At 37.2% G+C, this 12,930-nt stretch overlaps 1 protein-coding gene across 1 annotated transcript in view; it reads right to left on the bottom strand.

The window, feature by feature from the left end:
- brun (trafficking protein particle complex subunit brun) overlaps positions 1 to 12,930 on the bottom strand; it is a 28,386-nt gene continuing 15,456 nt past the window's right edge. The window contains exons 13-22 of the mRNA XM_089851552.1: positions 10,286 to 10,623; positions 7,798 to 7,883; positions 7,596 to 7,721; positions 5,887 to 6,011; positions 4,577 to 4,719; positions 2,696 to 2,921; positions 2,514 to 2,607; positions 1,088 to 1,186; positions 829 to 953; positions 1 to 249 (exon numbers count right to left, since the gene is read on the bottom strand). Of these exons, the coding sequence (XP_089707678.1) occupies positions 19 to 249; positions 829 to 953; positions 1,088 to 1,186; positions 2,514 to 2,607; positions 2,696 to 2,921; positions 4,577 to 4,719; positions 5,887 to 6,011; positions 7,596 to 7,721; positions 7,798 to 7,883; positions 10,286 to 10,623 (1,593 nt within the window). The 3' untranslated portion in view covers positions 1 to 18. The remainder of the gene's footprint in view (positions 250 to 828; positions 954 to 1,087; positions 1,187 to 2,513; positions 2,608 to 2,695; positions 2,922 to 4,576; positions 4,720 to 5,886; positions 6,012 to 7,595; positions 7,722 to 7,797; positions 7,884 to 10,285; positions 10,624 to 12,930) is intronic.

Below are 12,930 nucleotides of genomic sequence, written 5' to 3'. Positions count from 1 at the left end.
ATAAGTTACAACAATCTTTTATTCAATTATATTAATTTCTACAGAAGGCGTACACCTCCAAACATGATTTCCGTAATTTGAAGTCTCTTTCTGACTCGGAGTTTTGAATTTAAAGTCATTACAGTTGATCTTGGAATTAGAAGTTGCGTTCGCACTAAGGGAACAATTACATTGAATGTCCAGTTTGTAAATACCCGAGTGAAAAAATACAATTCCACATTGGTGCTTGTAGGTACCTTTGGGCAAAATCTTGAAAATGAAAAAAAATAAAAGATTTTACGATTTTGGTGTTGAGAAGCGTATAATTTTATGTCGAAACGCGTAATCTTACGTCGAAACGCGTAATCTTACGTCGAAACGCGTAATCTTACGTCGAAACGCGTAATCTTACGTCGAAACGCGTAATCTTACGTCGAAACGCGTAATCTTACGTCGAGACGCGTAATCTTACGTCGAGACGCGTAATCTTACGTCGAGACGCGTAATCTTACGTCGAGACGCGTAATCTTACGTCGAGACGCGTAATCTTACGTCGAGACGCGTAATCTTACGTCGAGACGCGTAATCTTACGTCGAGACGCGTAATCTTGTGTCGAGACGCGTAATCTTGTGTCGAGACGCGTAATCTTATGTCGAGACGCGTAATCTTATGTCGAGACGCGTAATCTCATAGTATAAACTTAATGTAATAATAGGAAAATATGGAAAAAATTAAAAACGTAGAAAAAAATATTAAGTGCTCAAAAACCGAATTTTCCATCTACGTAGACAAAAACTTCGCTTTATATTTCACTGAAATCTAGAAGAATGTAATTTCAGATACTTTACTTCATTAATAAGGACTCTGTCTGTGCCCACAATGGCCCTTTTGGTCTCCAAACGATACGTTTTATGTCCATTCTGGTAATCTTGGTAACCGCTCACCCGAAGACACAGAGACTTTAAGGTTCGATCTAGGGTTACGTGAAAATAATTTTATATCTATTCTCTAATGGCCTGTTCGCACCAAATGTTTTTAGTACAACAAGGTGTACCTTTGCGTCGAAACTGTTAACAAACAGGCTACATTTAAAAAATTAAAACTCACCTGAAAGATTGTTTAAAACCACAGACAAAGTTATTAACTCTCCAATTTTGAAGCTGAATTCATCTTCAAATTTGAAAGGTCTATCACACAGAAATAATTCTGAAATAGGGCAAATGATTTGAAATGTAAGTATCTCCCTAGTCTCATTTAAAACGTAAAGGATCTCCCTAGTCTCATTTAAAACGTAAAGGATCTCCCTAGTCTCATTTAAAACGTAAAGGATCTCCCTAGTCTCATTTAAAACGTAAAGGATCTCCCTAGTCTCATTTAAAACGTAAAGGATCTCCCTAGTCTCATTTAAAACGTAAAGGATCTCCCTAGTCTCATTTAAAACGTAAAGGATCTCCCTAGTCTCATTTAAAACGTAAAGGATCTCCCTAGTCTCATTTAAAACGTAAAGGATCTCCCTAGTCTCATTTAAAACGTAAAGGATCTCCCTAGTCTCATTTAAAACGTAAAGGATCTCCCTAGTCTCATTTAAAACGTAAAGGATCTCCCTAGTCTCATTTAAAACGTAAAGGATCTCCCTAGTCTCATTTAAAACGTAAAGGATCTCCCTAGTGTCATTTAATATGTAAAGGATCTCCCTAGTGTCATTTAATATGTAAAGGATCCCCCGAGTCTCATTTAAAATTTAAAATATCTCCCGAGTCTCATTTGAAAACGTAAAGGATCTCCCGAGTCTCATTTAAAAACGTAAAGGATCTCCCGAGTCTCATTTAAAAAAGAAAAGGATCTCCCGAGTCTTATTTAAAAAAGAAAAGGATCTCCCGAGTCTCATTTAAAAACGTAAAGGATCTCCCGAGTCTCATTTTAAAACGTAAAGGATCTCCCGAGTCTCATTTAAAAACGTAAAGGATCTCCCGAGTCTCATTTAAAAACGTAAAGGATCTCCCGAGTCTCATTCAAAAACGTAAAGGATCTCCCGAGTCTCATTTAAAAACGTAAAGGATCTCCCGAGTCTCATTTAAAACGTAAAGGATCTCCCAGGCCTTATTTAAGATGTAATGGATCTTCTAAGTCTTATTTAAAATGTGTAGAGTCATATTTAAAAAGCAAAGAAAGTTCTAAGGCTCGTGTCCCATTGGACAGAATCACAGAATAGAAATCCCATTGCACCGAAATAATAAACTAATGTGTCTCAATGAACAGATATTAATTTCAATGAACAGAAGTACAAAAGCGGCACCAACCCAAGTTCATTGTGTCAGAAGGAGGTCAAGGGTCAATTAATAAAGTCCCATCATTATTTGGGCATATATTTTAGAAAAAGTGGCAAATATTAGGGCCAATATTTTGGAAAGCAGGCAACTTATTAGTAATAGGTCTACGCGAATGGGTGCCACGAGAATTTTGTTAACAAAAAGGCAGGGAATTACGCGATTGGTCGAAGGTACTTAATAATCACCATAGAGATCTGACATACCCCATTGTATTGGCGACATGAGAATTCCATCAACCATGGATGACGTCCACGGAATATCAGCGATCCAAGCTTTACCTTGAAGCTCCAAACAAGGGTGAAACACTTTGTTAAGGAAAGCATAGCGTACGTAACAACGAATTGAGTTAAGCTTAATTTAATTCAACTACGATTAAAAAGGATATTAGAGTCCATTGTAGGTCAACAAGACTGACAAGGTGTTTTTTACACAAGCTTTTCAGATTGACTGAAGCTTTTCCTTCAACGTCCATCGGACATCTTTCAACGGGAACCGGAATGCGGCAAGTATCCTGAGCTTCGATACCCAGGAATTTATTCGGGGCGTACTGCAACTCCATCTCGTATTTGGTAGCGTTCAAAATGTCCAAAACGAGATAGCAATGCGACGATCTATAAGAATATCTTTCGCTTTACAACCACCTCGCTTGGCTCTTGTCAAACTTTTTTCATTAGTGACGGTTACATATAAGAAATGTTTCGTAAGTTTGACCAAAGAGAATATATTCTCTTTGGTTACTGACACTGGTTACTGAGAGTGAGGGGCTAGTCATTGGCCAAAATTTTGTACACCTGGGACCCTATTCTCTAAAAATCTAAATCATTTGGACGAGGATCCAACTCTAAACGTTTGGATCGGCTCCACTTGGACAGGTCGCTTAATGGTGGAATTCATAAACGTCGGACGCAACGCAATTTATTGCAGGCAAAGGCAGGGCGTCGTGCGCAAACTTCTGCCTTTTGCGCACGACGCCCTGCCTTTGCCTGCAATAAATTGCGTTGCGTCCGACGTTTATGAATTCCACCTTTCAACGGTATTCTCTAACCCAAATCCAAATTACAGTTACAGAACACCGATTAGTGTCATTTGGGGATGAATCGATCCCAAATCCAAATCATTTGGATTAGGAACGATCCAAATGTAGTTAGAGAATAGGCTCCCTGATTACTGATTTCAGAATTTTCATGTGAATTCCGTTGATTACTAAATGAATTCCTTCATTTCTGTGATTTCAATTATTTTCGGTGATTTTTATAATCTTTGCACTGATTTTCCGTTAGTGCCGCAGATTACTTGTGATTTCTGTTTGAATTCCAATGAATTACGGTGATTTTTGGTGAATTCCGTGATTACCCTTGGATTCTTCGTGAATTTCGATGAATGCAGTGATTATTTCTATTTCAACTGATAATGATTTTTTATTTTGGATTTTCGAATACCTCGATTGATTACGCGTATTTATTTCACGAAAGGTGTGATTTCCGAGGTCATTACAAAAGATTACTAGTAAATCATGTGATTATTTCTGATTTTCTCAAAATTTCACGTGATTATCGGGGATTATCGGAGATTTCTGATTACCCACAAGAATTAATGATTTTGATTACCGATAATTTTCAAAGAATCCTAGAAATCAAGAAATCGATTTCTGCGGCTTTGTACACCTGACTAACCTCGACTGAGAGCTCGTCGTGAAGTGACATAAATGAAACGTCATATATTATCGTAAAGAGACACCTGGTCAGACGCTATTGTCAAATGCTTAGTAATTAAGACTAAATAGGACCTAGATGGAAGTCCTGCAAAATTAACCACGGAATGTAAGACTTCAATTGATCCCTCGAACTAGCTCGAGCTGTAAGTCTCTTAGTAGCATTACGTAGTATAGGAAGTATCATACTTATGGAGCATATCTTATAAATTTATAATATAATGGTAATTAGGCCTAAAAATTGCTTTTTTTCCAAAAATATCAAGATTAAATTTTGAAGCTGAGCTTTCGCATGTTTTCCCGGTAACTAAGGAAGGTTGATTTTCCCAAATTATTTTTACCCAACCCCCCGCTATGCTAAGCTCTATGTGGAAGATCGTCGTTTGTACCACGTATGGTCCGAGCAATTACCCCTTTAAAATTTTAGTAACTGCATAAAAAACCAACAAACAAGTGTTCTACTTTCTCAAATATAGGTGTAAAGTACATAAAAAAATTCTATGTAACAATTATTACTATTTCTACCCCATTAATAAAATGAACTTTTTCTCTTACATTTCCGCAGGTAAGACGTCCCATTTAGTGATAACGAGAGATGGTATGACTTCAATGGTCAGAGCGACAGCGCATTGCCTTCCGTAATTACTTTGCATTCCTGGTCCTCCAGTATATTGCATTTGAATTACAGCTTCCACTGTCTAATTGCAAAGAAAAATGAGTTCATACAACTTTTGGAAAACCGATTTTGGGTAATTTTTAAACTCCCCGAACAATTCGGCCTATTTTTAAACTCCCCGAACAATTCGGCCTATTTTTAAATTCTCCGAACAATTTCGGCCAATTTTTGGTTTATCCGAACAATTTCGGCCAATTTTTAGATTATCCGAACAATTTCGGCCAATTTTTAGATTATCCGAACAATTTCGGCCAATTTTTAGATTATCCGAACAATTTCGGCCAATTTTTAAATTATCCGAACAATTTCGGCCAATTTTTAAATTATCCGAACAATTTTCGCCTCTTTTTAGATTATCGGAAAATTTGGGCCTATTTTTAAATCATCCGAACAATTTTGACCTATTTTAAAATCATCCGAACAATTTTGACCTATTTTAAAATCATCCGAACAATTTTGACCTATTTTAAAATCATCCGAACAATTTTGACCTATTTTAAAATCATCCGAACAATTTTGACCTATTTTAAAATCATCCGAACAATTTTGACCTATTACTAAATCATCCGAACAATTTTGACCTATTTTTAAAACATCCGAACAATTTTGACCTATTTTTAAAACATCCGAACAATTTTGACCTATTTTTAAATCATCCGAACAATTTTGACCTATTATTAAATCATCCGAACAATTTTGACCCATTATTAAATCATCCGAACAATTTTGACCTATTATTAAATCATCCGAACAATTTTGACCTATTTTTAAATCATCCGAACAATTTTGACCTATTTTTAAATCATCCGAACAATTTTGACCTATTATTAAATCATCCGAACAATTTTGACCTATTATTAAATCATCCGAACAATTTTGACCTATTTTTAAATCATCCTAACAATTTTGACCTATTTTTAAATCATCCGAACAATTTTGAACTATTTTTAAATCATGCGAACAATTTTGACCTATTTTTAAATCATCCGAACAATTTTGACCTCTTTTTAAATCATCCTAACAATTTTGACCTCTTTTTAAATCATCCTAACAATTTTGACCTATTTTTAGATCATCCTAACAATTTCGACCTATTTTTAAAATCATCCTAACAATTTCGGCCTATTTTTAAATTGCCAGACTGTACTTGAATTTTTGTAAAAATAAAATGATGTAAATGGATAGATACCTTGACAGAAGAGGGCTCAGGACTAACCACATCGGATGACCGCTTCCGATATCTAGGACTATTTGCCGGTGAACCTGATGGTGTTGACCGAGTGACTTTCTCTTTTTTGTTACTCGACTTACCTTCTGAAATATATTACGTTAAATCGTTTCCAATGAATCAATTAATTGTTCAAGATTGGCGTTCAATTACTAAGTTCAAAATATGGACTTTGTATCAAGGAGCAAGCGAGTTCAATAACTATGAGAACATTAGCGCAAATACGCGTAAAGTGTACGAGCATAGGCTAGGCTTAACTCGAAATTTGAACTCAACGAAATTAAAGTGCAGAACGCAATTTTCTGTTAATTTCCAAAACCAAAGAAAATACGTAACAAGTTTTACTACTAATTTTCATACCGAAACGTTTTCCTATTAATTTCCAAATTGAAAATAAAGTCCAGAACACGTTTATCCGTTAATTACCGAAACCGAAATAAAGCGCAGAACATTTTTTCCGTTAATTTCTAAACGAAATAAAGCGCAGAACATGTTTTTCCGTTAATTTCTAAACGAAAAAAAGCGCAGAACAAGTTTATCCGTTAATTTCCAAAACGGAAATAAAGTGCACAATACGTTTATCTGTTCATTTCCAAACGGAAATAAAGCGCAGAACATGTTTTTCTGATAATTTCCAAACCAAAATAAAGCGCAGAACATGTTTTTCTGTTCATTTCCAAACGGAAAGAAAACGCAGAACATGTTTTCCTGCTCATTTCTAAACGTAAAGCGCAAAACATGTTTTTCAGTTCATTTCCAAACGGAAAAAAAACGCAGAACATGTTTTTCAGTTCATTTCCAAACGAAAAAAAAACGCAGAACATGTTTTTCAGTTCATTTCCAAACGGAAAAAAAACGCAGAACATGTTTTTCAGTTCATTTCCAAACGAAAAAAAAACGCAGAACATGTTTTTCTGTTCATTTCCAAACGGAAAAAACGCAGAACATGTTTTTCTGTTCATTTCCAAACGGAAAAAAAACGCAGAACATGTTTTTCTATTCATTTCCAAACGAAAAAAAACGCAGAACATGTTTTTCTGTTCATTTCCAAACGAAAAAAAACGCAGAACATGTTTTTCTGTTCATTTCCAAACGAAAAAAACGCAGAACATGTTTTTCTGTTCATTTCCAAACGTAAATAAAGCGCAAAACAAGTTTCTCTGTTAGTTTCCAAAACAGAAATAAAGCGCACAAGTGTCTACGTTAATTTCCAAACGGAAATAAAGCGCAGAACACATTTCTCCGTTAATTTACAAAACGGAAATAAAGCGCAGAACACGTTTATGTGTTCATTTCCAAAACGGAAATAAAGCGCAGAACACGTTTATCTGTTCATTTCCAAACGTAAATAAAGCGCAAAACAAGTTTTTCTGTTAATTTCCAAACGTATATAAACCACAAAACATGTTTTTCCGTTAATTTCCAAACGTATATAAACCGCAAAACATGTTTTTCCGTTAATTTCCAAATGTAAATAAATCGTAGAAGACGTTTTTCTGTTAACTTCCTTAAAGAAATTAAGTCCAGAACACGTTTAAGCGTTAAATCTCTAATGGTAAATTAAACGCAGAACACGTTTTACTGTTAATTAGGCCTAGTTAAACAAAAAGCGAAAATAAACTTCAAAGAAGCGGCATGCAGCTCTGTTATAACCACATCGCACACTTTACCTGGCAATTGAACGAAACCAGTAACGGCATGAATATACAAAGTGAAACTAGCGGAATGACCAGGTTCTATGGGCAGTTGAGTGTCCAAATTTTCCTTGCTCCATGAAAAGAAATGAGGCTCCACATCTGTTTTTTTATTAACAATTAATTTGTTTCAAGGGTTGAAAATACGAACTTCATTACCCTTAACTAAGTTAATTACCTTTGCCTAATTTCGTTTGAAGCGTAATATCAACTTTCTCAACAGATTCTTTGCCAATATTCTTCAATGTAACATTACATTCGCGACTAGTAATTTTCAAAAATATGAAACTCATTATAATATAGACCTACACACAGGTTTTTCCATAAACCAACAAAACAATAAATGAGGGCAATTCTCTAACTTTTTAAGCGAGTTATCACTATCGTCTAAAGGGTTGGTGTCAACCTCGTGCCCTCTATGAGAGCGCGATATCTAAATTGGTGATTAGTCTTATGTGTCATCAAACCTTGAACGAAAATCGGAGGATGTCTCGTTAATTCCCCTCGTGCTAATAAAAAACAAGGTGGCCAAGTTAAAATTTACCGTCTTCGGTTAAAGGGAGGGTGAAGTGGAAAATCAAGTTATTTTATATCGATTCCTCTTCTAATTATAAGACCAGTCTGCACAGTGAAACATTCAGGAAATACCTCCGAATGATTTTAACATTCAAATTAGCTTCCGATTTTAAGAATAATTAGAAGTATCCCCCTCCGACCAATCGCGTAACGCCCTGCCATTTTGTTAACAAAATTCTCGTGGCACGCTCCGTGTCTCGCGCCACGATTGTCGCATCGCGCGCATATTTTATCAAATCTCGCGATAAATTTCATTCGACATGGAGCGTGCCACAGAATTTTATTAATAAAAAGGCAGGGCGCGTTAGGCGATTGGTCGGAGGGGGATACTTCAAATTATTCTTTAAATCGAAAGCTAATTTGAATTTTAAAATCATTCGGAGCTGATATTTCCTGAATGTTTCACTATGCAGACTGGTCTTATAATTAGTAGAAGAATCGATAGAGTAACACTTGATTTTCTACTTCACCCTCCGTTTAAAAAGCAAGCGATAACTTATCGACCTGCTTAACTCTATTACTAAGTTATCACTCTCGTGATAATTAAAAACGGTAAAATTTTAACTTGGCCACCTTGTTTTTTAATAGCACGAGGCGAATTCGCGAGACATTCTCCACTTTTCGTTCAAGGTTTTATGACACCTATGACTAATCACCTATTTACAAATCGCGCTCTCATAGACGGCACAAGGTTGACACCCACCCTTATGACGATAGTCATCACTCGCGATAACTCGCTTAAAAAGTTGGAGAATTGCCCCCCTCCCTCCCAAATGTGTCCCATGGCAATATAAAACTCAATTTATAATCACATTATAAGAAAGTTCATGAAATGGCCAGTAAATATTAACCATTCGACTAAAGTCTATTTCAGACGATCCAACTTATCAGGAGTTCATAATAACCCGAAGTACGAAACTGGATAAAAAGCCTGTAACAACAAGGTTTCGCCGTAAAGCTCAGCGGATTCATACACCGCTTAACTCCCAAAGAAATAGTTACCCCATTTTTAGCGCCCACGCGCATTAACTTACACACTTCCGCTTTAGCACTATTTTTATCTTGTGATTTTGGGAGCGAAAATGGCTCACGTCTGCTTCTGTCGGAACGGTGTAAATTAAGCCTTGACTAAGAAGTTGGCTTTTAGTCGGGGTTTCTAGTTTTCTACAAAACATTTAAACGATCGTCAATGATGTTTTGTTGTGATATGTGTAAGTGAGAATTCCGTGGTTAAATTAAAACGGTTTGGACTAATTTATTCGCAGTATCTTTAATATAAGAATTGCAACGTGTTTTTACGTCCACCATATCGCCATTTTTCTTTCCGACGGAGATCCCAGCCAAGGGAAGTTTTGGAACGCAAACCAAGGAGCATAGATACCACTACGATATACTGTAAGGTTGTATGTCCATAAACCGGCTAATCCTTTCTATGCGCAACGACAGAATCTTGTTGTTCGCGATTTTTACCATTAGCTCTATGGCCAGTTTCATACTTCCCCCCGAAGGGGGGTTATTATGAACTCCTGAACTTATTGACTAAGCTTGATATGGATCAACTCGAGTTGAATCAACTATAGCTGGATCGTATGAATATAAACTGCATGAGTTGAGTCACCAAAAAAGTTCCCTGCTTAATTTTCTTGCACATTAGCTTCACCCGCTTACTGCCCTTCATACTAGCACCCGGAGCCGGAAATAAGCACAGGACACTGGACATTGTCCAATAAAATAATAAAATGTCCCCCCATAATTCTTTTTAAAACTAAGGCGGTCACTGGACATTTTGACCAATAAAGTTTCCGTAGTTTTGTTGGTTTAACTACAAAAATGCGACAGTATTTTTGCACACTCCACTGGACAATGTCCTATAATTTTTCCAGTTAAAGGGGGCATCACTGGACACATGTCCTATAGGAAATTTTACTTATTTCTGGCCCTGCTAGCACCGCCCCCAAGTCTTTCCAACACTATCCCCTTCAACTCCACAAGATATTACCACATGAGATATAATTTCAAACATTAAAACTCAACACTGTACTTTTCATGAACTATTGGCCTGTCCAAATTAACACATAAAACACACTGACCTTTCACCAGAATACAGGGAAACAGCCGCATTCATAACAACATGACTGGTATCACCCAGACTAGAAAAGACGCTTGATTTTGGCAACGAGGTTGAAAGTTGAAGTTGCGGTAAACAGGGTATGACGTCGATGATAAAAGAGTTCTCCTTGATGGCTTTTAATTCTTTAAGTTTGCAGTTGCTCTTGACACCCAAAACGTGTGTTGTGTAACCCAGGATGTGCAATTCGCCCGAGGCCCGAGGGGTACCCAATAAATTTACGGGGTAAGGACCAGACTCGGACGGAAGGGACAGGCAAGCCGGGAAACTTTCAAAAGCAACCGCGTCCGCCATTAAACCCTAAAATGAAACGTAAAAACAGGTTGGGAAAGCAAAATAAAGGCCTCTCCGAGTCGAGACGAGGGCCATCTACCCAATTAAGAGGTTTTTCTTAAATATTTAAATAAATATAATTTAATTAATTATATAATTAATATTTTAATCATCAGTAATGTACCTTAATTCTAGTTACGTTGTTTTAAGAAACGTTATTCCTAAAATAATTTTAAACAAAGCTATTGTTAACGTTTCAATTCTAGCGTATGCCTCTTTAACAATCTTTGGCAATTTAGGGTATATAAGGCGATTAATTCACAATAAATGATAAGAAAACCCGCAATTGCGTGAAGAATTGATGGAAGCTTTACAATTGGTAGGCTAGACGTTTCTCGTAACCCTAGCCAATCGCCGCGTACATCTTAACCTTAAAGCTAGATTCCCACTCGACGGAAAACACGACGGAAACCCGGCAGAAAGGGGTTCGACCGAAAAATCTTTACGCCGAGTCCGACGGAATTACCGTTCTGTCGGGCGTAAGTTGTGTTCTATTTTTTCGGTCGTGTTCGGCGTTACGCCGGTGTCTCAGCCAACGAAATTATCCCACTGACAACGTCATAAATTTCAAGAGCGCACGCACACGCGAGATCGATTGATAGCCGCCATTTTTTGTGGTTGACCAAGGCTTATTGGAAACATACCACCAAGAAAGAATAAAAATTAAACTTACGAAAGTAAAACTAAAAAGAGATAAGATGTTAATAAGGAAGACTTTACTGAGGAGGTTAGAAAATATCCCTTATTTTACAATCTAAGCGACAAGGGGACAAAGATAGCAATTCAGAGTGTGAAATAGATGTTGTGGAAACAACTCAAATCTGTCACGTGACCCAAAAATATCTACCGCCAAACTGAAAATTCAGTCGTAGTGTGAACGGTCTACCGCCGGACGCCGGCGTAAGTTAAAATTTCTACCGTTGGCTGTGTGATTTCCGCCGGGTTTTTTTCGGTCGAGTGGGAATCTAGCTTAACGATGATAATGGAGTAGAAGCAAATATTGCTTTCTGGTAACTGTGAACGCGGTCCGAATATTGCATATACGTTTGCTCAAATTTGCCAGCTGCGAACGTGGTGACAGACACACAGACACGTCCAGCGTAATACTTCTCCGTGCTTGTCACACGGAGAGGTAAAAGATTTCCCATGGGGACTAACATGGGGTTTTTCGTGATCTTTCCCCTCCAATTACTTAAAACTACAATGAAGTTACTTTTCGTAACACTCATAAATTAACAAGTAACTATTCAGGGTGTGCCTTTTCAAGTTTTAATAAAAAGCAATTAAGCCTTAAGTTCTCAGCTATCATTCATACCGTACTGCAATCTCCGATTTTATGCGAGACAATATGTATAGATTAACAGTAAAATCAGTTGATTGAATTAAATGGTGATTAAGGATTAAATTAATAAAAATAATTAAAGAAAAATTGCAATATCTGAACCTTCAGTCAATTCATAAACCTCACTTTTATCGTTTGTTTTTTCGACCTTGGTCCAAACCAAGACGTTTATAATTTATTAGACATGCCACAATGGGAGGGGGTGGACACTCCAGAACTCAGGTGTACAATATGTCTTGAACTAAATGTACTGTTAAAGCTGAACTGTGAGTTCCGAAGGATGCTTTGAACTCAATGCACTATCGAAGCTGAACTGTGAGTTCCAAAGGCTTTGAACTCAATGCACTGTCAAAGCTGAACTGTGAGTTCCGAAGGATGCTTTGAACTCAATGCACTGTCAAAGCTGAACTGTGAGTTCCGAAGGATGCTTTGAACTCAATGCACTGTCAAAGCTGAACTGTGAGTTCCGAAGGATGCTTTGAACTCAATGCACTGTCAAAGCTGAACTCTGAGTTCCGAAGGATGCTTTGAACTCAATGCACTGTCAAAGCTGAACTGTGAGTTCCGAAGGCTTTGAACTCAATGCACTGCCAAAGCTGAACTGTGAGTTCCGAAGGCTTTGAACTCAATGCACTGTCAAAGCTGAACTCTGAGTTCCGAAGGATGCTTTGAACTCAATGCACTGTCAAAGCTGAACTCTGAGTTCCGAAGGATGCTTTGAACTCAATGCACTGTCAAAGCTGAACTGTGAGTTCCGAAGGCTTTGAACTCAATGCACTGTCAAAGCTGAACTCTGAGTTCCGAAGGCTTTGAACTCAATGCACTGTCAATGCTGAACTGTGAGTTCCGAAGGATGCTTTGAACTCAATGCACTGTCAAAGCTGAACTCTGAGTTCCGAAGGCTTTGAACTCAATGCACTGTCAAAGCTGAA

Source organism: Phalangium opilio, unplaced genomic scaffold (assembly GCF_054372755.1).
Source record: "Phalangium opilio isolate 3A_F unplaced genomic scaffold, DU_Popi_V2 ptg000105l_1, whole genome shotgun sequence".
Taxonomy (NCBI): Eukaryota; Metazoa; Arthropoda; class Arachnida; order Opiliones; family Phalangiidae; genus Phalangium; species Phalangium opilio.
Note: the sequence above shows the minus strand (reverse complement) of the source record. Positions and strands in the feature narration are given on the sequence as shown.